This window comes from Bombus vosnesenskii, unplaced genomic scaffold, assembly GCF_011952255.1.
Source record: "Bombus vosnesenskii isolate JDL3184/JDL3185 unplaced genomic scaffold, Bvos_JDL3184-5_v1.1 scf7180000013431, whole genome shotgun sequence".
In the NCBI taxonomy this organism is placed as follows: domain Eukaryota; kingdom Metazoa; phylum Arthropoda; class Insecta; order Hymenoptera; family Apidae; genus Bombus; species Bombus vosnesenskii.
The window spans coordinates 905,214-932,408 of record NW_022883046.1 but is presented as its reverse complement, the minus strand read 5'-3'; the positions used below and the strand labels follow the sequence as shown (position 1 = coordinate 932,408).

The 27,195-nt window shown below is 34.3% G+C and overlaps 5 protein-coding genes across 8 annotated transcripts; 3 read left to right on the top strand and 2 right to left on the bottom strand.

Moving 5' to 3' along the window:
* Window positions 1-751: 751 nt before the first annotated feature.
* Window positions 752-2,382, top strand: LOC117238099 (juvenile hormone acid O-methyltransferase). The gene is made up of 5 exons (XM_033502735.1): window positions 752-938; window positions 1,000-1,171; window positions 1,245-1,377; window positions 1,450-1,597; window positions 1,776-2,382. Exons 1-5 carry the CDS (start codon window positions 752-754, stop codon window positions 1,976-1,978), a joined length of 843 nt encoding a protein of 280 aa, XP_033358626.1. The 3' UTR covers window positions 1,979-2,382.
* Window positions 2,383-6,135: 3,753 nt separating this feature from the next.
* On the bottom strand, window positions 6,136-15,934 carry LOC117238098 (1-phosphatidylinositol 4,5-bisphosphate phosphodiesterase classes I and II). Of its 3 annotated transcripts, XR_004494117.1 has the most exons (20): window positions 15,824-15,898; window positions 14,865-14,978; window positions 14,604-14,750; window positions 13,736-14,007; window positions 13,533-13,617; window positions 13,039-13,456; window positions 12,813-12,933; window positions 12,540-12,735; window positions 12,146-12,470; window positions 11,864-12,046; window positions 11,562-11,771; window positions 11,165-11,484; window positions 10,785-11,099; window positions 10,663-10,707; window positions 10,381-10,582; window positions 10,096-10,318; window positions 9,705-10,020; window positions 9,400-9,591; window positions 8,866-9,308; window positions 6,136-8,238 (listed from the first exon to the last, which is right to left on the bottom strand). XR_004494117.1 is itself a non-coding variant. In XM_033502733.1 (19 exons), the coding sequence occupies exons 1-19, from the start codon at window positions 15,896-15,898 to the stop codon at window positions 9,186-9,188; spliced, it is 3,882 nt and encodes a 1,293-aa protein (XP_033358624.1). In that variant the 5' UTR covers window positions 15,899-15,934; the 3' UTR covers window positions 6,168-9,185. The 3 variants fall into 3 exon arrangements, 2 of the variants coding, with proteins under 2 accessions (XP_033358624.1, XP_033358625.1); XM_033502733.1 differs by having other exon boundaries at window positions 6,168-9,308; window positions 15,824-15,934; XM_033502734.1 differs by having other exon boundaries at window positions 6,168-9,308; window positions 14,865-14,968; window positions 15,824-15,919.
* A 661-nt stretch (window positions 15,935-16,595) lies between these two features.
* On the bottom strand, window positions 16,596-18,020 carry LOC117238097 (protein cornichon homolog 4). The gene is made up of 4 exons (XM_033502732.1): window positions 17,662-18,020; window positions 17,333-17,401; window positions 16,923-17,176; window positions 16,596-16,841 (listed from the first exon to the last, which is right to left on the bottom strand). Exons 1-4 carry the CDS (start codon window positions 17,740-17,742, stop codon window positions 16,772-16,774), a joined length of 474 nt encoding a protein of 157 aa, XP_033358623.1. The 5' UTR covers window positions 17,743-18,020; the 3' UTR covers window positions 16,596-16,771.
* Window positions 18,021-18,355: 335 nt separating this feature from the next.
* Window positions 18,356-20,373, top strand: LOC117238096 (intraflagellar transport protein 57 homolog). 2 transcript variants are annotated; one of them, XM_033502730.1, is made up of 7 exons: window positions 18,356-18,544; window positions 18,643-18,802; window positions 18,879-19,160; window positions 19,234-19,408; window positions 19,473-19,581; window positions 19,641-19,982; window positions 20,051-20,373. In XM_033502730.1, exons 2-7 carry the CDS (start codon window positions 18,645-18,647, stop codon window positions 20,215-20,217), a joined length of 1,233 nt encoding a protein of 410 aa, XP_033358621.1. In that variant the 5' UTR covers window positions 18,356-18,544; window positions 18,643-18,644; the 3' UTR covers window positions 20,218-20,373. The 2 variants fall into 2 exon arrangements, with proteins under 2 accessions (XP_033358621.1, XP_033358622.1); XM_033502731.1 differs by having other exon boundaries at window positions 18,357-18,544; window positions 19,234-19,399.
* A 793-nt stretch (window positions 20,374-21,166) lies between these two features.
* On the top strand, window positions 21,167-25,958 carry LOC117238095 (protein croquemort-like). Its single transcript, XM_033502729.1, has 9 exons — window positions 21,167-21,240; window positions 23,296-23,431; window positions 23,497-23,666; window positions 23,742-23,883; window positions 23,964-24,167; window positions 24,243-24,454; window positions 24,542-24,833; window positions 24,911-24,984; window positions 25,088-25,958. The coding sequence occupies exons 1-9, from the start codon at window positions 21,182-21,184 to the stop codon at window positions 25,359-25,361; spliced, it is 1,563 nt and encodes a 520-aa protein (XP_033358620.1). The 5' UTR covers window positions 21,167-21,181; the 3' UTR covers window positions 25,362-25,958.
* The last annotated feature ends 1,237 nt before the right edge of the window (window positions 25,959-27,195 follow it).

Genomic DNA, 27,195 nt, shown 5'->3' with positions numbered 1-27,195 from the left:
GTCATGGGCACGGTGTAACTAATATACGCGAGTCCAACAGTTCCGATTCCATCTTCTTCCGATCGTACAAAGTCGATAATCGACAAATATTCATACGCGAGGATCAGGTTGGCGAAATATTGACGACGTTCAAGGAGTTTAAGGAGCTGACGCTTAAGTAGAATCACACTGGGTACGACCGTCGTAGTCGAAGATACGGAAAAGACGCGCGATCACGATAGATCTACGGCACAAAGGATGGGATAAGAAATAACAGATCTTCAAAATTATTAAACGGACAAGCAGCCGATTCTAAAACATTCCAGACGTAATCATAGAAGAGGTCATTCAACTTTCAAACGTGACCATCTTCCACGCGTGACAAGAAAGGAAAAAAGAAAAAGTGAAGGCAGTGACGGAAGCAAAGAAAAAAAGAGGAGGAAAATAATAAAGTAAGAATATGGGAGAAGTATGTCTGTATGGCAGGAAGGTTATTTGTACGACTCACCGAATATAAATACCAAAGTTGGGTCGAAAAGTCACCAGTAGAAGATCTGACGGTGTATTGAGTCAATACATACTTTTCTTCCCCACCCCCGGGACACCGAAGCCATTGTCACCGATCGATATAAATCTTGAAAATTTCACGAATTGTCGCGGTCGCTCGAAGATCCATAACCGCGAGACACGTAGGAATCGTTCGACCGTTCGCTTCGAACTAAGTTTCGTTAGAAATTCATACATCGTTAGAAAGATAAACAATCGAATAGAGATGAACATGGTAGAAGAATACGTGAACGCGAGCAAGTCTCAGTACCGCGACGCGTTCGACATTATCGAGGAATTCAAGAAAGAGATGTCCGAGATGAGGGGGAAGTGCATCGACATCGGTTGCGGACCAGGGGACGTTACGAAGAAGCTGATCCTACCTAAGTTGTCACTGGAAGCGGAGCTAGTAGGTAAAGGAACAAGGACAAAAGGATGGTTGAAGTATGGTCCAGACATTGTAAATGTTTGCAGGGGCGGACATATCGAAGGCGATGACCGATTACGCAAGGCAGAAGTACCAGGGCGTGAAACGCTTATCGTTCTTGCAATTGGACATCGAAACCTTGGCTTTACCTAACGAGGAATTAGCCCAATATAGCAACGTACTCTCCTTTTATTGCCTCCATTGGTGTCACAACTCTTGGTACTGTTCGCCTCTAACTCTCTTACTTAATTATTCTATCGTGCAATTTAACGTTCATCGTTGTTGAATTTAGGAGAGCCTTCGACAATATTTACAAGTTACTGCGACCAGGAGGAAAAGCTCTGGTTATGTTCCTGGCTTGGAACGACGGTTTCGATGCCTACATGAGGATTCACGAGAACCCACGATACAAACCATATATGGAGGTAACGAGTCTAATAATATTTTTCCAATAATTCAAATTTTCTGAATAACTCAGCCAATCACTCTCGCTTTAGGACGCAAATCGCTTCGTGCCCTTTTTCCATCGGTGCAAAGATTCCCGAGCGGCATTAAGGAAGATGCTGGAGGACGTAGGCTTCGAGATTCTACACTGTAGCAGGAGAGAAAAAAGCTTCGTTTACCAGAACATGCAAATATTAAAACGTACAGAATTGTAGTGTATTGGTCAAGTATCGTAACTATATAATTAAATCGCGTTTCCTAGCTGGCGATAATAAAAGGAGCAAAGGAGCTTGAATATCTGGGATCAAGAGCAAAGTAACGGAAATATAGGTTGAAAAGGAGGTTACACGTTGTAAAAGCGGATCGATCATTGTTGCAGGTCATATGATTGCGGTTAATCCCTTCATCTCGCGGATCCCTGATCACCTCAAAGAGGAGTTCGAGAATGTGGTAGTGCGCGAAGTAGCGAGCCAGAAGATCCTATTCCCGAACAAAAACGACAACGGTCAACAAGAATATAGTATTTTGGATAGATATCACATTCTTGTGGCGTATGTAAAGAAGCCTTCCGACACATGCTGAAAAATTCATTAGGAATTTTGTTTTGATCACAGGGATAAGAGTTTATCATTGTATCCGTCGTTATTAATAAAACAGGTAAAATGGCATTATTGATTTTGTAATTTCATTGATTCTGTGACTGTCATCGACGACAATGGTAGTAGAACAAGGGAACATCAAAAGGAGAAGCGAGTCAAGACACAAGTAACAACACGTATTGTTTCTATCACGCTAATCTTTATTGTACGCTATATTCTTTGATTTTACAATACGGTACAGCCATTTATAGAATATCGTTAAAATTCATATATCGTCATACGGATATAAGTGGGTTTGTTATTATTTTTTTTTTTTTTGTTTTACAGTGCTTACGATATCCATACAGGGAATAACAATTTTACTAACACTTCTTCCTAAAAAATACACCCAAGTTTATAAGTCAGTTGACATCGATTGTTTCGGTATTACGACGCTTCCTCCAAGTCCGAACAAATTTAATCACCATACTAAAAACAAGAAGAATATCGATGCGGCGTAAATCGCCAGGATTTCGTTTCACGCGATTCGGCAAAGAGTTCAACTCGTCACGTGGATGTTCTACTCGTTTACTCGAGAGAACAACGGTCGCGGATCACTCGACGAGAACGGTACCGAAACTCTATATGGAAACAACTCGAGATTGACTATCACGGACTGAAACTGACCGTCGTGAATCAGAGATCGATGTCGGTTAAAAGTTCCAACGTGCAGCATGTCTACGAAGTTGTCTCTATCGCGTTTACATCTATAACACGGACCTATGCTTAAGCGAGAAACAATGTAAATGCGTCGAAATCGAAAAATATCCCAAAATATAGGAAAACAGTCCAAAGGGGGAACGATAACCGATAAGTCGCGATGGCGATAACACGCGACTCGACAGAAAGGTGGAAGTAGTATACATATATGTAAAAAACGATTCAAAAAAGTCTTATCGTTACGGAAGATCTGGTGTGAATTTTTCACCGCGACGAAAGGGTTGATCGTCGCGTGAACAACTAGCGGAAACGGAGGGCCAGTTTGAGGAGTACGCGACAAGTGTCGAATGAAGCTTTCGACAAACCCATAGATCGCGGGGACACGTCGATATCGTGGCAGATCAACCAGAGAATAGAACACAGACAACGGTATAAGGAAACAAAAAGAATGAAACACGTCCGTGCGACACGTGGCTCGCGTTCCGCGGATTGAAAGAGATGTGCGTTGCAACGAGATTCTACGGCATCGCGGCTAACCATCGATTACAAATAGTTTTCGACTCGCGGATCGATACTGTTCAATCTTGCTTAACATACCTACCGAGTCTACGTTTATAGGATATTACGCGTAGTATTAAAGGAAATCAAGCACGCATTTAGTTGAGTCTATGAACATCGTAGAATTTAAGCCTGATCGCTTATCGTTATTTCAACCGTAAAGGGAACATAGTACGACGAATACTGAAGTATACGAGACGAAGGCGCGCGAATAAATCAAAGTCGATGCCCAGAATCGACGCGGCTCCAGTGGTTTTCGTATTTGCGATTGATTATCGAATAATCGAATGCTTTCGTATTCAAAGATCTTAGAAATGAGATTCTACGTTGAAATGGAAAACCGAACAGAAAACGCCGACCCAAAACTTCTTCTCGAAACTCCCACCTTTTTCCGGAAGTTAGGGAGGCGAAATTATTGTCTGTAACAGCTGCGTGTTTGTACGCGTAACACGCGTACCACGAAAAAGTAACTTTTTGCAGAAAATTAAATTACCGCGTTAAATCAATTGGCGCGCGGCGACGGTATAAAGTAGTTTAAAATATGTATCAGGACAAGATCTTGAGAACGTTACAACGAATAATTCTCCCCTGGCCGGTCTAATGTGGAAGCGACTCGTAATTTACGGTTAATAGGTACGCACGGTTTTGTACGGGCAATTAACAATAACCAGGGACGAGACGAGGGAGCCGAGTGGTAGCTCGTGGACGCGACCAAACGGCGAAACCCTTCATTTTCTCGGTGTGTTGCGTGACGGCCGACGAAAGAAATCGACCGTACCCGTTGCGGCGTGGAAGTAACCCCGAGAGAAAACAAACTACGCGCGACACACGACCTGTCGTTCTAATTTGCGGAAGAAAAACGCGGTTATATTACGCGTCTCCACATCGCAAACGGATCGAGCGTTACTAATCGTCCGTAAATATTCCGCGACGATCGATACCACTGTTTCTTACGCGATACATAGGGAACAATAAATTTAGCTCAAATAGCTTTCCAAAGGATACCGATTAATGAGAAGAAAATATCGGCGAACCAACCAGCCTGTTTCAAAGAAAGAAAGACACAAACGCTTATGATACGATGCCGTGGAAATTACGTTGCTTCGTGTCCCCGCATCGAACTATGGAGAGTCGCTTAAAGTGGAAGGCAAGAATAATCATGACGATACATGTTCGACAAGGCTAAAGAACTACATGTATAACAATAAGAGCACTCTGCTCGATAATCGAGAAACAATGCGAGAAAAACAACTATTTAGAAGATCGCAAGAAGAACGAACCAGTCGATAGAATGAAAAATCACACCGAACATCGAAGAACATTCGAAGCATCGAAGAATTGACAGACTTGACGATCGAAGAACAACGGCTTGTTTGCAGAGCTTGGCATTTGAATGCGATAAGAAAGCGTGTCCCGTTCTCGCGTGCTTGTTTCTCTGCTCGCTTTTTATCGCGCTTCGCGGTTCTGTAGAATAAGCTCACGGAAAACGTTGGACCGACAGACGAATCGAGTCAGGTACGAAGAATCGTTGTTTCACAAGAGATCCTTGTTATACGGGAGCCGGATAATTGTACGGTATCATAGAAAAAGATTGCGCGAGGTGGAAATTGTAACGCGAGACCATATAATAAACACGATCGAATTTTGGTTGACGCTTGTTCGCGCGAGACACTCTCCTGGGCACACGTGATTAACGAAACTCCTGGAAGAAAAGACTAAACGTCCTTTCAAAAATCTCACGCATGGTATTTCAAAAAGAACGTGAACGACATTCCAAACCGTCATGATCGTCGATAGGCCGTTTCAAAATTCCTTACAACATACAATCGCAATGTGTACGCACAATCTGTACACCCTTTGTCGCGTCTCTTTTAATCGATACGCCGATAAAATGTGCGCGCAATTCGCACGAATCGCCGCCGTTCGATCAGCCGCGATCGTTCGTTCCGTCGGGAAAACATATTTCAATTTTGGCAAGCTTCGCGATACGACAGCTGATACGATATAGCGAGTGTCCCGATTTGTCTTCGTATGGATTACGCGACGATGTATCGTATACAAGTAACACAAAACTAGCCTCGCATTAACTTTATATGAACAACGACTATACTAGTACTGCCACCTTTTCGCTACTCTACTATTAACAACATCAACAGCAACAACACATAATATATCAACATGAATATAATATCTGTCCTCGTAGCCTAGTTCTTTCTTATACTTATACATTAGGTACGTGTGTAATATACATAATATACGAGCGCGTATACGCTGGCACAGATAGCAAATACATTCAGACGACCTGTCTCTCGAAGACGTTCTAATGGCGCTCGCGTACGCATTATGCATATTACAGGAATATAGGAAAAGGACGAAACGATGATCGTCCCGATTGAATTGTGCGATATCTTTAAGATATGGCGCGCGGAGAAAAAAAAATATTCAAAGAAAATGCATTGCGCGAGCCGAACCTGACTCGATTTTCTCGGAGGACTTTTGCACACCGGCTCGCGAGACCAAAATGTTTGCGGCAAAACTATAGATACGAACAATCGAAACGTATTCAACGCGGTTCGATATCGCCGCAACACACGTAACCTGGTTAATCGAGGAACTGATTCTCTTCGCAGTTCGATTATTCGTAAAACGTTCCGCTCTTGTCTATACAAGCGTTTGGAGAAATTTACGCCCACGCATCGCCGCGATACCTGTACGATTCTTGGAAATCTATCGAACATTGTGCTTTGCATCGAATCGTGAAAATCTTCTGGTACCCCAACTTCCTTCCTCACCCCGTTGAACCCGTTTGGTATCGCAAGGATCAGCGATGCGAGAGGCGTGCATCGTTGCGACTAAACGATCAGAAAGACATCGACACACGTATAATGTGTATACGAACATTACATATATATGTATACATATTATAATATATATATAAACTTCCGATAATCTTGTACGACTTAGCATAATATACTATTGATTTCTCTCGCGTTAGAACGCTACAGGTAGTCCAATGACTACCGCTACTTAAATTATACCCGCTTACATTTACATTATCTCATCTTTTAATAGATTATCACTGATTTCCTCTCGACTTAAATATTCTCACCAATCGAGTCCACCGCAACGTATAACATTTTTCTTTTCCTTCTCCTCTTGTGGAAGATGGTAACTCGTTGAGAAATGCAATCACGATAAATCGACATAAACTTAAGGAAATGGTAACTCGACGTGTACGACCGTTTCATCCGGATGGAAATCTACAGCTACGTTTAAGCGGACACGCTAAACTACCTAACGCTAAACTGATCTCTTTCTGCCGGATACGCAACATACGATAATACCCATCTTATAATAACAAAAATAGTGTTTTGCACATGAATTAAACAGCCAGTTACTATAACATTGCTAGAGGTTTAGGATACCTTCTCACTATGTTTCTCATAAGACTTGCAATTTTCGCTATCGTCAGTATCTTTCCGTTATCGAGCGCATATTCTACTTCAGTCGACCAACTAAACCGTACGAGTCGCTCGCATACCTACTACCAGAAAAATTCTATGCCTCGAGAAAACAGTGTATACCCAATTCATACATCGTTGGTTGCATTGACTCATTGTAAAATCGTCCAAATTATAAATACAATAAAAGAAAATTTCATAAAAATTGTTGCGTCAAATGATCTTTAGAAAAACGAAGTAACCCTAAAGATATAAATTTACACAAAACTAACATGTACAATTGGAGCGTAGAACTGCGCAACACGGAGAACGTTGACTCCCTTTTAGCGATATCTCGCAAAAATGGTCAAAATGAAACGAGCCTAAACACTAACAAGTTACGCAAACGTTCATTGTGCAGATTGAAATTTTCGCAAGACACACGAAACTTTGTACATCGTAATATAAAAGAGGCCCCGTTAAATAAATAAATCGACGGTGGCAAAATAATCAAGAACAGACAATAGTTTACCAACGATTCAGGATCAAGTTCAGTCTCCAAATCGAAGGGATTGATCCGCTCGTAACCCGTCGGCGCAACATAAACGACGACAGTATTATAATTGCAAAGGTACTCCTTTCCTTTCTATTCGCATTGATCACGATTACGTTTTGTTTGTGCACGTGAATGTATACGAATGTTTGTGTGCGTGCGTGTATGTGTGTATATATATACACACATGTTGCATATTATAAGATGTAATGGTATATCGGTCATGAGCACGAATCATCAATAAAACGACATTTTGTAAAAGCTCGCGATTCTCGATACTTCCGACGTACCGAAATGACGATTACCAAATAAATTAATGCGATGGATCACACGAGAAAGATTTACAATGCATAGGTGTGTGGCGTTTAACCCCAAATTTGTAATAACTGTTAAGAATATACATATATATGTACATATGTATGCACATATGTATGTATGTATAATATACATATATATATTAAGATATATGTGTATATATATATATATATATAATACGTATGTGTAATATCGAATTACTTAAATTATCGTATAATTAGAAACAACAAGGACAATGTTACAGCGTAACATTTTTGATTGTCTTCCTAAAAGAGGCTCGCCCCAATCGTTTCGCTCCGGCCTCAAAATGGCTGCAGCATGAAATCGCGCGGTACAAAAACGCTAGAAACGTTTCCATTAATATTTAGTTTCTTTTTTCTTCTTTGTTTTTTTTTTGTTTTTTCTAGATTTGCTTTCTTTATACAATACGGTCTCTTTATCATTCACAATACGGACTATTCAAAAAATGTCTTTATACGGAGTACTTTCAGTCAAAAATATATCAAATCACGCACACGCCCATCCGAATCATAAACTTTATCGCGTTCCTTACCTCTAGGCCAAAGAGATTTCACTCTCACTAACGTACTTCCTTTATCGTCGCATTTTGAATTCGGCAAAGTCCGACCAACACACCGATCAGTAATGTTTTTTCGTATTATAAACAACCCGAGTATCCTGGAACGCGATTTAACATCGACTTGTTAATTAAATAACATCTTATACATATAATAACAAGTTAAATAGTAGCACTTAGAAACATTATTCTTATTTAGAATCGTGTACCTCTCTCACATAGTCATACTCTTCGCTCTTACTTTCCGAAATTTCATTGGCTTTTAAAATGGAACGAAATCTCGGCACTGACAACGATGATCTTTTATGTAAAGAGAATAGTGCGTTTAATACTATGCGTAAGTAACATCGAATAAAAAAAGAAAACAAAAGAAAAGAAAAGATAAACGTCCTATCCTTGCGAACGCAATGGTCAATGCTACTTTCCGTGTTGAGATCAAAATGGCGTTCCCGCATGCGCAGAGAATCAATCGATTAAACAATCGATCGATATATATTACTAATCTTTCAAAGAACTTTGAGTAAATAGAAAATAGTCTTAACGCGTTATTCAACGCCGAACCTTTCATAATAACTCATATGCGACGAGATTCTCGTGTTTGAATGCATTTATCCGTAGCAATCAGTTAAAATGTTGCTTATCAGATCATTAAATCTTTTCAAAAGACATTCCTCGTACGTAAGACGTTTATAAAATGCTTTGTGGATAAAACATCATATAACAATTACCTTCTAATCTGATGGCGTTCTGCTCATCGAAATCATATATCACCTTATAAATGCTGCACGTTTTGCAAAGGAGATTTTTGGAAGTAAATAAAATTATTTTAGCAAAACACAGGTAACTGCGTAGACTTCACGAATTTTCTATCATTACACCGCCGCTGCGACCCCTTTTTGTTTGGGATGCGCAACGCACAATCTGTTACTATCAACTTCCCAAATAGATACACGCTTTCAGCAAAAGCAGTTTACTGCCATGGATTTGAGAATATTCCAACCATGTCATTACGAGACATCGATATTAAATTATCGATCATTTTAGTCAATCAATACGTATTCCCACTAAGAGATTCCGGCATACTTGTTCCGCCGGATGGCGACAAAGGTAGCTCCCCACTCTCGAATTTACTACATCGACTGCTGTACTCTGCCATTAGAGATGCTTTGATCTGAATATAAGAAAACATACATCTTATATCGTTACCATCATATTACACAAATTGATAATCCTAAACTAAACACGATGTCATAAATTTGTACCTTTGTCCTTTCTGCTTCTAGCCTTTGTCGAACTTGTTCGTGCTGTCGTTCCAGCTCTGCCTTCTTTTTCTCATAAATTTTCGTTAACCGTGTACATTCATTCACGCCCTTTTCAACCGTGGACTTTGCAACTTCCCTCTTCATACGATCTAGCTCGGCTTTATCTTTATGTACTTTTGCTAGCTGTTTCACCTACGATTAAATACAAACGGCTGCTACAATAGCTGATACGTAATTTAGGAAATACATTTTATGCATTATATTTTATATATCATATATATTATAGGACAATATAAGAAACACACTTCTCCATGCCTCGTGGCTTGAAGCTTTCTCATAACATCGGCGGTTTCTCGTTCCAAAAGTACTCTCAATGTTTTTAATTGGTTAGATTGAGAGGTTTTCATTACTTTCTCTACTGTTGAAAACAAGCTTTCATAATACTTTTCTTGAAGTTCCCGTTCTTGTTGCACATGAGCTTTACATACAGCCAGCAAACGTTCGCTCTGACTTCTGGGAAGTCCCTTTGGAGCTCCACCATTTCCTTCGCGATTTTCTATGTCTGGGCATTCTGATGTTTCTGCTAAAGCTAACGTGCTCAACCCTACTTCGCTTGAAAAACTATAAAAAGATATAAAAATATATAATCATGTTTATACATGAACGGGGTTGCTTGAATAAAAATCATTAACTCACATATTCCTACTCGACAACCGTTTCACTAATTTATGGCTGACATAAAATTTCGATTTGTGCTTTTCACCATCAATAGATCCTTTTTGCGTTTGCATCCTTAATTTTTCTTTCTCATGCTTTTTCCGTAATGATTCGAGTTTTTTCTCAAGCTCCATTTTTTTCTCTCGGACGAGTTTGTTCTCCATTAATTTTTCTAATGATTCAGCCACTATTTCATCACTCACTGTATCATAAAACAATTGTTTATATCTTCTAAATAGAACGTGATAGGTAATCGATACTTACTGCCGCTGACATTGACTGGACTTTTATTTGTAGAAGCATCAACGGCTTGAACCGTAGGTGTCGACGTTCCATGCTCATTATCTTGTGAATCAGACGTGTTTATACCAGCAACAGATGGTCTACCATGAACATTCGTCGATGTCGGAGTAAGTGTTGGTAATTCACCGACAGATTGTAATCTTTTTGTCTTGACGATTTCCTCCTAAAACAAAACATTAGAACGGACATAATAATAAATTGATTTATATATATTGATCGAAATTTTTTGACCGACGAACTTACAGTTGGTTTAGAAGAAGTTGCTCCTTCACCAACTTTAGGCTTATCCTAGAAAATGTTAGTATGCATTTGTTAGTATATTAGTAAATTAGTAATAAATAAATTCTTAACGTTTCAAACCTTACATCAATTTCCTCCGGATCTTCTGCACAATCTGTAAGAACTGATAATTGCTTTTCCCTTTTTTCTGTTTCACTCTGATATTTAATTGGATTTGCCAAAGCTTCGGCAAGCTCACTCAGCCCATCTGGTACGTAATCCTTCACAATTACGTGTAAAAATAAATTTGCTAATGGTAATGGTTGACCACATTCTGTTCTAAGAGCGACATGTCGGTAGCCCGGACATAACCCAACCACAGGTAATACTCTGTGACCAATTAAACGACCTGATTCCTCGTACGCAGCTATTCTAATTGAAGCAAGTTCAGGCAGGACAACCTAATAAACAGATAAATCAAATTTTGTATTTATAACATCAGTTACATAGAAATATTAATTTTTACCTTTTTAAATATGAAAGGTTCCTCGTCGTACACAGGGTTAATTCCATTGTTTGGAACAATTTTCGTACGAAATCTCTTTCTCACTGTGTCTGCTGGTAAACCATACATATCTACTTCCACGTAAGTACCCACTCTTTTGTCTGTTAAGAACTGAGCCGATATTACGTGTATATGAACTGTTCCCGCTATAATACCATCTACAGTTGATTCCGCGAAAGGATCCAATCGTTGATCTTTTCGTCTCATAAATTCTGGCTTCAGAAGATACCCGCAACGTTGATTATATTCGAAAATTCCCAAGTTTAATTGCATAGCAAGATCTAACACACGAAATGGTGCAAATTAGTCTACGCGCAATCCGTGATTAATATTAAGTTTATTCAAAATACAAACATACCAAGTGTCTGATAATTTAATGCGACCAGTTGACAACCCGCATTCCAAAACACTTGAGGCATAAAATTACTAGAGTCGAAACGCGTGCCTGCCGGGTACACTCTAGATAGTTGATGTTTATTATAATTTACAAACTCTAATGGTCTTTCTTTTAAAAGCGTCGTAGCTTGTTTTTCGTCGAATGATGACATCTCGTACATACGATTTTTCTCTGTGAACATTGATCAAATAATGGAATCATAATATCAAATATAAAAAAGTTAATTTAATAATTGTTACTGTAATACACACATATGAACGTACTTTCAGCCGATTCGAAACTGTTGAAATGAACAGGTTGCACATAATTAACTAAAGCCGAAATTTCCGCTCCAGCTTCCGTTTCTTTCGCGCTAGATGCTACTTTGTCAGGTGCAGGCACTTTATCACATTTAATGTCCTCCACATTTGATTCATCCTCTTCTGTGCTTGATTCCTCTTCTTCATCTAAAAAACAAAAAAGGAGAGAAAAATGTAATTTTTTCTATGTTTTATAATAGCTAAAGTTATGATTTTACAACTATAATTTTTTTAATGAATACTAACCTTCATCATCCTGAGTGCTATCCTTACTACTTTGCCTCTGCTGCAGCATAGGGGGATGTGAAATGTCTCCATTTCCAATTTGCTGATCTTTGTCGGTCGTTTCAACTTGAGGAACAATATCTGGTGACGTACCATTCTCTCCCTCCGCTACTTGATTCGTTACTCCGTTATCTTCGTTTTCTTGAGTTCCTTCTTCAGATTCTGTTATTGGTGTCGGTTCCTTCTTCTTATGCTCCTTTTTCTTATGATGATGTTTCTTTTTGTTCTTGATTATAATCTTACGTTTTAATAAAGATGGAGGTGGTAACTCTTGTCCTGGTTCCAACTAAATAATACACATTACAAAACTGAGATTAGAGATAAAATGTTATGACTGTAAATATACTAAAAATACCTTATGAGATTCAAGAGGTGCGTCTAGCAGCATTTCTCCAAATAATTCTCTACAATACTGAGCTATTTTAGCTTGCTGTCTTGGATTACAATGATTTTCAAAGCTAAGAATAACAGGATATTCTGATGTTTTGAAAGCACTTTCAGCAATTGCTTCAATTACATCTCGTGCACTTATTTCAGGTACAAATGTATATCTACAAAATATTTCTAAAGGAGCGTTTCATACTTAATTTCAAATACAATAAATTATCTTGCTATAAAATAAAAATACCCATGCACAATGACAGGTTCATCAAATTTTCCGTTCCAAAAGTCCAATTCTACACATCTACAACCAGCAAGCAGACACTGACGATATATTTCAACGGAACTTTTTCCGGTAAGTTGATGTCCTAAAAATATTAAAAAAAATATAAGAACTAATATATTTAAATCGATATTTAAGGCGTTATTCAAAGCCTGATCGATTATGAATAAAAGTAACAAACGTGACGTACCTGTTAAGTATGTATTGTGACTAGAATTTATAAAGTAATGCGCAAGCGGCTGGTCCATATCGTCCGATAATTCAAGTTTCGATAAAGCTACGATTGGGTTATCTTCGCTCATTAAATACCTCAAAAATCCATCGAAACTTAGTTGACCCCGGTTGGCATTACATTTATTTGGTTCATATTGACTTATAATGTCCTTTGCTCTCGCCTCATTTGCATAAGGATACAATATCTCGTTTAAACGCGGATCTCTTTGAGTTTTATTCAAAAAATCAACAAATTGGGTGATGGACATTAACCTACGCTTATTATTGCCTACGATGCGTTCGAAAACTTTTTCAACATCCGATCGTTGAGTAAGAGATTTATAAAAGTTGAAAAAATCTTCAAATTGAAATTTTTGTAATGATATTACGTCATTCTAAGAACAAACGGAATACAATTTTTAATGTCAGGGAAACCATATTCATATTAAATGTATAAAATATTATACTCACTTTCCCAGATGGAAAACCGGAAATATCAAGCGCTTTCTCGACGCGTTTACGATCTTCTTTGTTTTGCGTAAACATTCTTATTATGCTGAAATAACAATATATAAAATATATATATATATGTATCTTATAACATTTATACGTATTATATATTTATTATATGTACTATATATCAAATTTAATACACATGTGAAAATTGTGCTCACTTCTTTACAGGAATCTTTTCTGACTTATCAGCTCCAAGTGTAAGTTTAGTGTGTGCTTTTTGTAAAAACATAGTTGTGCTGATATTTAATAGAGATAAATTATACGCGAGCTGAAAAATTTGCTCTGTCCAATGTTGTGCAACTTCTGCTCGTGTTGTACAGAAGTTAATAAAATTCATATTGACAAAGTCAGATCCATAGCAAATTGTTACTGTCTTTTCCTCTAAAGAATCTTGAGAACCCATTGTCACAAGATGCTTTAATTTGGCATCCTGAAAATCATTTGCTTGTCTAAGCATGTTGATAAAATACATATCTAAGATTTCAATGCAATGGTCCTAACAAGATTTATTCTGATGGAATTAGCTTATGCACATTATAATAATAATAGCAGTTTCTATTACAATAAGCTACTAACATTAACTGAAACTGCGAACAATATCACTTTAGAAAATGTTTATTGATTTATAGGAAAATGAAACAGATAAGAACGGCTCTGTTTCCTATATAACTAAGAATATGTCCATTGTGTACAAAGATAGGTGTGACTGAAAAAAATGAACTACATTGAGGACATAAAGTAGGTAACATTCTATTTATAGATTTGTCAATAATTATCATGTGGTGGTGCTGTGCGTCATTAGCAACCACGCAAAAACATGATATAATTATAGAAAGTCAAGACAGCTTCATTTCCAAATATTTATACCTAATGCATACTAATATATAGATCTAATGAAACATTTAACTAATTTTACTCTTGTCCGTTACGTAATCAACCATAAATTGACTTATTTAAATTAAAGGATAAGGAACTAAAATACATAAATTACCAAAGAAAAAGAATAAAGAAAGAACAATGTAATACCTTCGGTACTTTTGCGTGTTTCCCAGTTCTTGTATCTCTTATTACAGCAATATCCAACATATCCATCTCATTATGTTGATCCACCCAATGCAAATAGAATCCAAACTTGTCTACCTTCAATGTTACTGGAGTTACTATACCAGAATCCTATATAAAAATATAAATAAAATTAATATCATACATATAATAACATAGCTTGAATATTACAATTTAATTATACAATCTACAATATTGTACTATGATTTGTCTTGCAACTCATACCTCATCCCATTTGATGAATTTTTCTCCGTCTTGTAGTTGTTGAGACACCTCAATCGGTCTAAATTGCAAGACACTACCTGTTGTTTTGTTACCCGCCATCCTGCCTGAAGGATACTGCGAGTAGTTTGGTATAGAAGCAATATTACTTCTTAGCACATATGCATTAATAAAGGAGCAAGCGATGCAGGCTAATTATGCCAGTAGCAATGATAACAAGCACAAAGACCTTGATAACCACAATGACAATGACGATGATGTCAATGGCTGTAACCAAAATGTTGATGACAGCGGTAATACAGAAAAAAACGATGAGAACGATGACGGCGTCGACAACAGTAATGGCACCAGCGACGAGAACGACGATGACGGCAACAACGGCGGCAACGACGATGATGACTGCGACGATGACGACGACGACGACGACGATGACGACGATGACGACGACGACAACGACGACGACGACGACGACGACGACGACGACGACAACGACGACGACGGCGACGACGACGACGACGACAACGACAACGATGACGACGGCGACGGCGACGACGACGGCGAGGGTGACGGTGAGGGCGACGTAAGCCTCATCGAGAATTTCTTATGCATTAGACGCACTTCGTGAACCACCTTATCTTGACAGGTGCCGTTGTCTGATCATCTGTAATGAAAGATGAAATCGTATTTTGACAATGACGCCGTCGCCGTCGTCTCAAAATTCTGGCGGGTACCGTCTTATGAATATCGATAACAGATACGTGAAGATTTTGGTCAACATCGACGTCAGTCTCGATTGATTAAACGTTTTGAAGAAACAACAAATCACGAGAATGTGAAATCACTGTCTAGTACCACGATGGAAATGAAAAGAATAATTTAATACATATGCCCCGCAATAAAAGGAACTTCCAATTGATGTGCACCGAGAAAGTTTTTATACTTCTGAGCACTCGCGCACTCACTTGGTCCAGAAGAACATTCTTCCGCGCGTCGTACCGAAGGTGTTCCGAGCAAGTCCAAGCACCGCCACCCGTCATCCGTCACCCGTTACCCTCGTCGCCAGGAGGCGCTCAGTTTCACAAACCACCAGATTAACGAGGACGCACTACACGTGCGCCTATCGCGCTTAAATTGATTTTAATGCAAACCGTACTACTTATAGTTTTTCTAACGCTATTATGATCTTGCTATTTCCACGTTCTTTTACTTTTAATTATAAAATTATTATATACTGTCTACAATCGTGACCTCCTCCTTTCTATATCGTACATGTATATGTTTTGTTCGAACGCAATTCAAAGATTTCGGCAAACTATGATACTAATTCTGGTCTTAGCTAAAAATAAGCATATGCCCTCCACATAGAAAAAGAACTAATCAGCTGCACCGAGTTCATTAAATCGATCTAATCTTATACCGCAACCAGTAAAGCCGATTCAATTTGATTTAACGAGCCAATGGATAAACAAATTATTCAGTATTTTACAACATTTTAATAGAAGTAGAATATTTACATTATTAATTAGAATTTCTTAATCGTTTTTTCTTTCCAATATATGTAACGTTACGGTTAAGCAAATTTAATGTTTTTTGTATTAACAATTACAAAATTAAAGTGTTTTGTCCGCATTTGATATAATACGCATCATATATATGTATAAAATATAGATATAATTACAATTAAATTGTTACTGTTAGTTCCTATAAAATTATGGAAGTTTTATATTCAAGGAATTTCAATTGTTAAAGATATAATATAAATGATGGGTAAGTGTAATGAGGTACAGGGTTTTTATATATGTTAACAAAATTTCATTTGGTATTTATAGCATAGAAATAAATAAATAGTCAAATATGACTGAAATAAAGAACAAAGAAGATGTATAAAAGTTTAAATATTATCATCGCCCTCAATTCGTATGTAACAATCCTTCATCATTTCTGTTAATTGGATCTCCTTTTAATAATGCAATGATCATGCTGAAACATATAAGTTAAAAATAGTAATAAGTAGTAATTTAATTTTAGTAATAATTAATGAAATATCCAAAATGTATATACCAGTAAAGATAAATAAAAAAGAAAATTAGGTAATATCCAAGATGGATCATACAGTCTCTTGCATGCCTTTTTAATTGTCCACGATTATGGATTTCTGTAGGATCATAAACTCCCATATTACCACTAGGTACTCCAAAGTATTCATAGAGTAACCATAGTGTCATAGGCAAGTTCACTAAGCACAATATTAATTGTCCATGTGTTAAAAGTAAAAATTCTAAGACTGAATGTGCTACAAGCTTTGGTACCACCCACTGTAAGATATAATTACAATTTAATTAGTACATTAATAATTAATTAAATAAACAATAATTAATCAGAACAATAAGTAAATAATAATTATAATTTAGAATAAGTTTTATTATATTTAAATTAATTAACAATTGTAACAAAAGTGTATGTATAATTACCTTGTTTAACTTTGAACAACACTGTTGAGCATTCAAATAATCACATTCTAAATCTGATAGAGTTATGACCTATATATACTTTTAAGATAAGGAACCTCATTGTGCGTCTTTTACTAATAAAAGACATAAATTACCTTAAAAACGTCGAAAATTAGATATGGCGCCATTAGATTTACTGCAATATCATTAAAAAAATTTACCACAAAAATCCCTAGACATATTTTCAATAAATTATATATAGAATTTAATAGTCGAATTATAAAGTTAAATACATAATAAAATATAAACACTGCAATTTTTCGTCAAACTATAAAATATAAAAAGGATACAAAATATACCAAAAGGAAAAGTACTGAACCGGTATCGATTAAAGCAAGTACAAACAACAACGGCTCAGATATTAGACCCATTCTAATGATCTATAAGTTCAAACAAATAGATATTAGATAACATTAGGATCGAATCTGATGATTCATGAGTCTCTTTCTTCGAGATAAAACCACTTAAAATGCTTCCCACGTGCAAAGTTCAATAAACCTAAGAGAAAACTGAAGTGACCGATTGTCAAAATCGACAAAATGAACAACTCACAGTGTTGCCAACTATCGAGAATGTTTTCTAAGTTACAAAATAGTAAAATAATAGTCGTTTCAAACTAATATCCCTAGTTGTCGATAGCAATGAAATGGAATTTTCTACACCAGAGAGGAAGTTCTATACTAAATACTCACATTTTATACCACAGATAAGATATAGCATAGATCTAACAACTCAAACATTTCGTCTCACTGGACTGAAATACCGACTTAGGATAAGATCGGAAATATCGGAGATATCGTTGAGATTTCTATAATATTTGGCGATATATTTAGAAATTGTATTCAATTTAATCAGCAAAGCCAATAGGGAAACATATATAAAAATTACCATTTTCATATTTTTATTACTTTAATAATTATATACTGATGTTATATGCGAAAATTGTAAAAGAGCTTTAGAGTTTTCAGTTTACGTAATTTGTAGGTGTTCACTCTATATATTAAATCTCATCTATGTTCATGTTATCAAATTAGTCAATAGAGCATGAAACGTAAATAATTACATACGAATTATTTATTTAATAAATTAAACTGTATATTTTTTACATGTAAATATAAATATTATTTATAAATTATTTGTATGAAACTTCTAAAAAGCATTACAGAATAAGAGGTAAACTTGTCCTATTCTGTGAACAAATTTCATCTCATACAAATATTTGTTACTTGTAAAAACATATTTATAAGTATGATATAAAATAATAATTATAGGAATGTTTCGAGACACTCCAAAGATTATTATAGAAGATGGATCTTCTCCATCTGCTTCTTATATTATGTATGTTAAAATGGAAGACTTATTAGAAAAATTAAAATTGTTACATTATGATATTCAATTTTTACCAGAATTTAAAATAAAGGCCATAAATAGGTAATATTCATTGTATACAAATGTTGTAATCTTATATTATATGAATTGGTAAAAAAAATATTGATTTGAAATATAGGAATTATTTTGTAACACAAACAAATCCAGGAGAGCAATTTTATACATTCACATCATTAGCTGCATGGTTAATTAGGAAAGCAGGTGGGAATTTTAAAGCTCCGCAAGAATCAGATGATCCTAATGCTACAATAGCTATAATCTTGGACTATTTAAGAGATATTCATGTACCAATAGAATTTCCACCCAATAAGCTCAAACAAGGAAGTGGTGAACATGCCATTTATGTCTTAGATAACTTAGCAGATGAAGCATTGAAAGCACAAAAGTTTCAATGGAAGAAGTAAATTAAAATAAATATACTTAATAAAGACAATATAAGTATGATCATATATTACGCAGGTAAACATTTCTAGAGTAGAAATATCACCTGACGAACCAAGTAACGAACCAGAGATAGAAGATGATGATGCAGAATTAATTTTAGAGAAAGTAGAAGAGGAAATGATGGCTGAGTATGATGATGAGGATGAAGATATTTTACATGTTGATGATATTACAAAATTATATGGACAGAACTTTGTAAACATAGTGATAAATGTATTTATAAAATGTAGAAATCATATACTTTAACTTCTTGTAATTTTTTTTGTAGAATGAAATGCAAAAACCTGATGATATTTTAGAATCTAAAACAAACAGAGAAGAGTGGCAACTAGAATTGGAAAGAGTTTTACCTCAACTGAAAGTAACTGTAAAGACAGGTATAAAATATCCAACAAAATATTAAAGAAGTAAAATTAATGGGAAAGATCTATTTCAGATTCAAGAGACTGGAGATCACATATAGAGCAAATGAAGCAATTACGTACAAATATAGCAACAAATTTAACTGGAACCAAAAATCAACTAGATAAACTACATATTGATATATCTAATACTCTAGATAAAGTAAAAACAAGAGAGTCCTATTTAAATAGGCAACTTGAACCTAGTTTGAAGGAATATCAAATGCTTCAAGATGAATTGTCGAAAATTAAGGAACAATATCGAGATACTAGTGGAGGTGTTACAGAAAGAACAAGAATTTTTAATAAATTATCAGAAGAATTAGAGCATGTAAAGAAAGAAATGGATGAACGAGGATCGAGTATGACAGATGGAAGTAAGTAATTTCTAAGCAATTTTATAATGTTATATAAAATATGTCTTAAATATCAATATTTTTTATAGCGCCGCTTGTAAATATAAAAAAGACAATTACTAAAATGAAAAATGAAATTTCCGAAATGAATATTCGAATTGGCGTATTAGAATATAGTTTAATGTGTGCAAGAATACGTGATCGCACGCAGTTGCAAGAAGATATGAATAATCCAAATGCCACCACAATAACTTAATAGATAATATTGATTATATGAACCTTTTTTAGCAAAACTTAGCAGTATTATCTTCTTTTCATGTACTTAAACGTAAGTTATGTGCTATTTGTTTAGTTTCTCACTAATAATAATCTTTAATAAGGGTCCAATAAAGCATTTATCTCATCATAGTCATCATGTTTGTAAAATTTGTATGCACCAATGTATCATATAATATTTTTATGATAAAATCATATTAAATGAAATTGTGCAGTAATTAAAAATACCTTTTTGTTCCTATACTTGCTTTCGAAAGATAGTTATTTATAAAGCGTAATTCAAAATACGCGGTCTCTTTTAGTATTTGATAAGTTGAATCATTCGAACTGATAAACCGGGATAAAATTGAAGGAACGTGCCAAAGATGAGCTGCTTACTACAAAACGATCCCTTTCCTTTCGGTAATCTCTCAGTTGGCGTCGGCCTCGCGAAGTGTTCGCTCGAAAACATGCGCAAGCCAGTTGTGTTATAATATTTCGTTATCATTGGATGTGATATCCCGTATACATTTTAATCAGAGTGCATTTTAAAAACGTGGCGGCCTTTGATCACTAGTAGTATCTTATAACGCTACTAGGTCTATCTTCTAATAAAATTCATTCAATAGTTGAACAGGTTTGTAAATAAAGTCATACGATTTGTTTCACATCCACCAACTTCGATCAATCAGCTTTTTACTTGCATTTGTAGTTCGTAGTAGTACACGCGTTCTAAATTTTTTTTAACGTAATTAACTGGTCATCGACGTGTATCCGCTGTACCTTGTTGCAACAAAAGCTGTTCATAATTAAAATAATAAACTAAATAGTATAAAATTGCATGCGTTATTTTACACGAATCAGAATATAATAATCGAAAAGATGCATAAACGTAAAGTGTTATTAGAAAGTCATTGACTCTTCCATCTCTCCAGCAGGATGCACTTTCTTCTCAGTTTTAAATAATGCTTTACACATTTACAGTACTTATCGATCTTTCTTCAACTTTCACCGATATTTCTCCGTATGTATTTAAACAAATTTACTTCCTTTTAGTGACATTCCAACGAAACATTACTAATATCAGAGAGAAAATTTCTTCTCTACTAATATGCTTACTCTTAAATAGATTAGTTAAAGTAATCGATCAAATAGTTTCACTCATTTACTGAAGTAGAGAAAATCGCTATTTTTAGTTACTTTTTATGAATATTTAATTCGTCACAAATTTCGTATTGCTGATTAGTCTGATTATTAGATATGTAAAAACATGATGAAATCATCATGGTTCATAAGTTCGGTTTAATTTATTCTCGTTATACATAATTATGCAGCATAATGTACGTAAAGCGCTACAAGTTTTCTGAAGATAGAATAGTTAAGTTTAAATGGGTAACACTTGACTCATTAGAATATACAAATGCTACAAAAAGTAATACATCGATTTACTCGAATAATAATGTCACATAAACTCATCGATGCAAATGCAATGACGATCGCGTTTTGTAGATAAATTTCACCGCCTACTTTACAATCAATTTTGAATATTAATCAATCTCGAACTTTGTTCAGTACATAATAACAGATAATCTTTTAATCTAATGGAACAAATTGCTGATTTTTAATTCAGTTTGATAATATAGATTACATTTTAACTGATAATTTAATAAAAAATATTTTTATTTTAGATGGATAGATCTTGTTATTTATCATTTCTTGAATGTATAATATGTAGAAAACAATAAAATACTCAGTCGGTGAAAATATTCTGTTTCGAACTTATTAATCATTGCTTTTTTCATTTCCGAGGAATCTTCAGAACTGCGTGACAGTTTCGTTAAACTTTGTATGACAGATGCAGAATTTCGATTTGCCCCTAATAGAAAACGATTAAGATAGCTGAATATATTTATGATAATTACATTTTTGATAATTATATTTATAAACAAAGTTGATTATCTTTCATAATGTACGATTTAAAGGCATGATTATAATGGTATCTGAGTAAAGTACTATCAGAGTAAATTTTTTTATAACTAATTCAACATAAGAATAAAAAGTACACATAACAGATAAGATAAATAGTGCAAGGAATAATATGAATAATGGTATTATTATACTTAAAAAATAAACATATTTTTCTCTATGAATAATCATGGAACAGTAATTGTCGACATAACAGGAGGTCACAGAAGACTTTTACAAAATATTGCTAATTGAAAAAACTCATAAACAGAATTTTTAACGAGATTGATTTTCACTTTATGCTGTGTAATGATCTTATAAAAACAATTTTTAACAAAAAGAAATATTTCCGTATGTACGTTTCACTACTGCTTATGATGCCGCTGTAAATTAATAAGTGAAATCACTGGAATTTCGTAAATACAGAATTATGAAATTTTGTGCTTATAGGAAATAAAAATGTATTTATTTGCAGTACGTGGTTCTTAAACTTATAAAGGAAAGGAAACACAGTGGAACATTGAGAGATAATAAGTTTTCAAATATTAGCGCTTATATTCTGAAATACATTATGCGCAGATATTACCATATTTATTGTCTGAACAAACCATCTTTGTTTTGCATAAGTGAATTTTTCTCGCTAACTATATATTACAACAAATATATTCGAAATGTTTCTTAATGCAATCTCAGCGCTATCAGTCTTTTATATATTTGGTATTACATTTTTAATATTTATTCATTTGAAAGACACCTATAAAATGCTACCTTCATCTTGTTTTGGTTGTGTTACATACTAACCATAACATTTATTTGTGAATGTGCATACTGATTTATATTACCAAAAGTGTTTAAAATATGGATTGTATATTCAAACTTGAGCGTAAAAAAAACGCCGCAAGTACAAACGTTAATAAATATTCAATATTTAATCGTAATTGTATTCTTAATACAACAGAATGTGCCCAACAAAGATTAATAGACAATTAAAAAGCATGTGACATTATAACATTATACATTATACATTGTATATTAATAACCAGCATCCTTCACTATATAATCATATTTAACAATTTTGATAAAATATTTTGATAAGAAGTATTATCTTTTTCAGGCCAAAGAAACCAGATAAAATGATGACGATTCGTAAAAAACTTCTTATCATTTTTTCAATAGGTTTAGTATTAACAATTATTGGATTAACTACTGGAATTCTTTGGTTTATGATTTATTCATCGATCTTAAACACGGTAGATATAAAAAAATTTTACCTACAGCTATGATCATTAGTTAATTTTTACATATTATTTTATAGCAATTATCTTTAACACCAACGTCTACAAGCTACAAGCTGTGGGAAATAACGCCAATTCCTATGTATCTGAAAATATACATGTTCAATTTAACTAACTATGAAGATTTCATTTCAAATAATGAATCTAAAACAAAACCAAATTTTGTGGAAATGGGTCCTTATGTATTTAGGTATTAAATTTGTGTCAAATATTATAGTTTTTATTAATTAGAAGTCAAACAACATCGTACAAATTTTATTAACAGGGAAGTTGACTATAAGGTAGAACAAAAATGGCATGACAATGATACCATAACATATCAAAGGAAAAGGGTATGGCATTTTGATAAATCTCTATCAAAAGGAGATTTAAATGATAAAGTAACTAATATAAATCCTGTAACTGCTGTATGTATCTTTTAATAGTACACTATATAGTAAGTGCTGCTCTATCTTATTACAATATGTCCCTTTTCTAACATTCTCAGAGTGTCGGATATGCATTAAGACATAAAAAACCTATTCTCCGTGACATAGTAGATAGAGTAATGAAATCAGTAGGACAACAGTTAATAATTACCAAGTCTGTTAATGAATTACTTTTTGAAGGCTATGAAGATACTATGTTAAAAATAGCACAAAAAATTAATTTCACAGAAATTCCATTTACCAAATTTGCTTGGTTTTATGGGGTAAATTTCATGTTAATATTATTAAAGCAAAGACATAACTGAAGAAGCATACTTATAATATTGTCTTGTTCACAGCGAAATGGTTCTGCATCCTATGATGGAACATTCAATATGTTAACTGGTAAATCTAATTTACTCGATGTAGGAATAGTCAAAGAATGGAATTTTAATAACAGAGTAAGTTATTATCCTGGAGAATGTGGAGAAATAAGAGGAACAAATGGTGATTTGTGGCCACCATTACCTGATAATAAAACTGTATCTTTCTTTGTACCTGATATTTGCACGTAAGTTTAGTAATGAGTTTAACTTTCTATTAGGAATGCTGAAAATCAAATAAATACATACTATTTTTTGGGTAATTATGTTAATAGGAGTATGTCAGTAACATATGATAATACAACTATTCACGAAGGATTAATAGGAGCTAAATATATTAGTGACGATACAATATTTGACAATGGTTCAATAGTACCATCGCGTTCGTGTTATTGCGAAGGAGAATGCGTTCCCTCTGGAGCATTAAATATTTCATTATGTAAATGGGGTGCTCCAGCATTCATCAGTTTACCACACTTTTATTTGGCCGATCCAAGTTACAGGGAAAATATCAATGGAATGAAACCTAGTAAAGAAAAACACGAACTTTCAATATCCATAGAACCGGTAATTATCGCAAAACAATAGGTATCAATTAACAATGACCATGTCATACTATATTATACAAAGAAAAATTTTTGTAGAAAACGGGCGTTCCACTGTACGTGCATGCACAACTACAATTAAATTTGTTGATGCAACCTGACCATGAGATGTCGTAAGTTCTTATTTTATCTTTTTACTATGGAATATAAATATAATATAACAAATAATATATATGTAAGTGAAACTTAAGCATATCTATAAAATATCATTTTCAGCATGTTTAAGAATATTAAAAAAACATTTATACCAATGTTATGGTTTACTCAGGAAGCTTATCTGACAAGTAATTATGCTCATATAATTAAATTTATCATTATTTTGGAATCTCTGGGCAGCATAACTTGTTATGGTATTGCCTGTATTGGCATTTTAATTATTTCTACCGGCATTTTTTTGTACATTAAGCATGGTTTGGGTGAAGAAGAAAATCAAGTTTTATTGTCAAACAAATCTAATGAAAATGATGATATTGGTACTGTTAATGAATGATTGATTATATTTGCAAACATATGATTAGATTATATGGAAAGATATAATCAATGTCAACGAAATAAGAAACAAAAATCATCTTCGAAATCTTAGAGTGTATAATAATTATGTATGTAGATTACAAATCTTACTGTATATCTTTTGATTGAAATTGATATAACAAAATTGAAGATAACATCAAGTTGATCGTAAACAAAATCATATTCATACAAAGTTAGTGCATTGTTCAAACTGTTTATAAATATGCTTTAAAATGTAACTATAACAGCAATCAAGTGCCTGAGTGCTTTAATGATAACAATCGTTAGAAATAGCGTAAAATACAATAGATACCTCGAATACTTAAAAGTGAGATGCATATAATAGCAAATCAATATTAATATAAGTTACCTTTCGTAAACGAGGGATAGAAATATATTCCCAATCTCTTGTATAATATTTTCTTAGTACCTATTCAAAATATGTATTATATTGTAGGTATGTATATATTTTTATCTATGAAATCTGAAGAAATAATGAGTATTAGAATCACATTCATTAAATTCAGTTTATATTAATGTTCATCATATAATTAAAGTTATAGCAATTACAATATTATTACAGCTACTGTGATAACTACAGTCTTGTTTCATTAGAATAAGAATTCTTAGAAAATAAAAGACATTACTTTTATACAATACATTGTTGAAAGTAAATTACATATATGTATGTATATATTTTCTTCGTATCATGCCCTTATTATCCCTTTGGTCTATCTTCTTGAGAAATCACTCGTGTAACTTCTAGATGTCACTACTGTTTAGTTTTTTAAATGAAAAAATACATTTTCTACCGTATTGCGGTCTGATAAAATTCTTGTATAAAAAAAATAGAAAAGAACGATGAAAAAATAAAATTAGCAAATTTTATTTTTTGCATCAAATAGTCTGGCTTTTACTAAACAAAATAGATATGATGAAACGGTTGAAATTGGCTGGTAAAATGACACGCCACGGCAATAGTAGTCAAACATGAGAATTGTAGAAACCTCGTAAATTCATTATTCATCAAAATTCTTGTAAAAAAAAAAAACTTCGGAAGGTCTTTTAAAAAGGGAACCATTCTAATTACGCTCTAAACTATTTTTACATTTAGTACCTGCAGTAATATTACTGACACAATATATAAACTACCAAAATAGTTCTTTCTTCGTGCCTAGACCACCAATTAAATATGAAAAAATATTTTGGCCGAGTACATGCAGATCTACAAAGCAGAATGTTTTATCGATCGGCTGTAAAGTGATTTCATTATTCACGTGTAAAAATAAAAGAATCCTTCGTTCGAGAATAGCCGCTTTCCGCTGTTGATTCCCTTTTTTCCACTGCCATGCAATGTACATATTATTCTTTCAAAAGATGGCGATACAGACGTAAATTTTTCAAGCGCGGTAGAAAATACGGAACGAACGAAAGGACATGAAGCAAATTAGAAAAAAGTACTGAACACCTTGGAAGTATGTAGTTTCAATTTGTCATGCACAAGCTCGCAACTCGTCGCATATTTATACAAACTGAGTATACACTAAGCAACGATAGTTTACTTTGATCCTATCAATCATAACGCACACAACTTTTTTGTATGTCACGTGCGTAGAACGATCTAATCGTCATTGTCATTTCTCTAGCGTAGAGAAACAACGATCGATCGTTCGTATTTACGTACTCTATCTTCAAACGTATAATCGCAATAACGATGGGGCATTATTTTCAAATAAATCAGACTGTTCGATCGATACTCCTTTCGAGGAAATTAACATTCGCTGAATGTATTTTATCAAAGAGAAGAGTGCCTT

Excerpts from the sequence above, each read along its gene's own strand:
- LOC117238099 (XM_033502735.1), top strand. The coding sequence starts at position 752 with ATGAACATGGTAGAAGAATACGTGAACGCGAGCAAGTCTCAGTACCGC. Across the intron at positions 939-999 it reads ACTGGAAGCGGAGCTAGTAG|GGGCGGACATATCGAAGGCG; the intron begins GTAAAGGAACAA and ends AAATGTTTGCAG. Across the intron at positions 1,378-1,449 it reads GATACAAACCATATATGGAG|GACGCAAATCGCTTCGTGCC; the intron begins GTAACGAGTCTA and ends CTCTCGCTTTAG.
- LOC117238098 (XM_033502733.1), bottom strand. The coding sequence starts at position 15,898 with ATGACGGGTGGCGGTGCTTGGACTTGCTCGGAACACCTTCGGTACGAC. Across the intron at positions 12,471-12,539 it reads CACCTCTTGAATCTCATAAG|TTGGAACCAGGACAAGAGTT; the intron begins GTATTTTTAGTA and ends TGTATTATTTAG. Across the intron at positions 10,319-10,380 it reads TCCAGTCAATGTCAGCGGCA|TGAGTGATGAAATAGTGGCT; the intron begins GTAAGTATCGAT and ends TTTATGATACAG.
- LOC117238097 (XM_033502732.1), bottom strand. The coding sequence starts at position 17,742 with ATGGGTCTAATATCTGAGCCGTTGTTGTTTGTACTTGCTTTAATCGAT. Across the intron at positions 17,402-17,661 it reads TTTTCCTTTTGGTATATTTT|GTCATAACTCTATCAGATTT; the intron begins GTATCCTTTTTA and ends AAGTATATATAG. Across the intron at positions 17,177-17,332 it reads GTTGTTCAAAGTTAAACAAG|TGGGTGGTACCAAAGCTTGT; the intron begins GTAATTATACAT and ends TATATCTTACAG.
- LOC117238096 (XM_033502730.1), top strand. The coding sequence starts at position 18,645 with ATGTTTCGAGACACTCCAAAGATTATTATAGAAGATGGATCTTCTCCA. Across the intron at positions 19,409-19,472 it reads GACAGAACTTTGTAAACATA|AATGAAATGCAAAAACCTGA; the intron begins GTGATAAATGTA and ends TTTTTTTTGTAG. Across the intron at positions 19,983-20,050 it reads ATCGAGTATGACAGATGGAA|CGCCGCTTGTAAATATAAAA; the intron begins GTAAGTAATTTC and ends TATTTTTTATAG.
- LOC117238095 (XM_033502729.1), top strand. The coding sequence starts at position 21,182 with ATGCTTTACACATTTACAGTACTTATCGATCTTTCTTCAACTTTCACC. Across the intron at positions 23,667-23,741 it reads ATGGGTCCTTATGTATTTAG|GGAAGTTGACTATAAGGTAG; the intron begins GTATTAAATTTG and ends TTTTATTAACAG. Across the intron at positions 24,168-24,242 it reads AATTTGCTTGGTTTTATGGG|CGAAATGGTTCTGCATCCTA; the intron begins GTAAATTTCATG and ends TCTTGTTCACAG.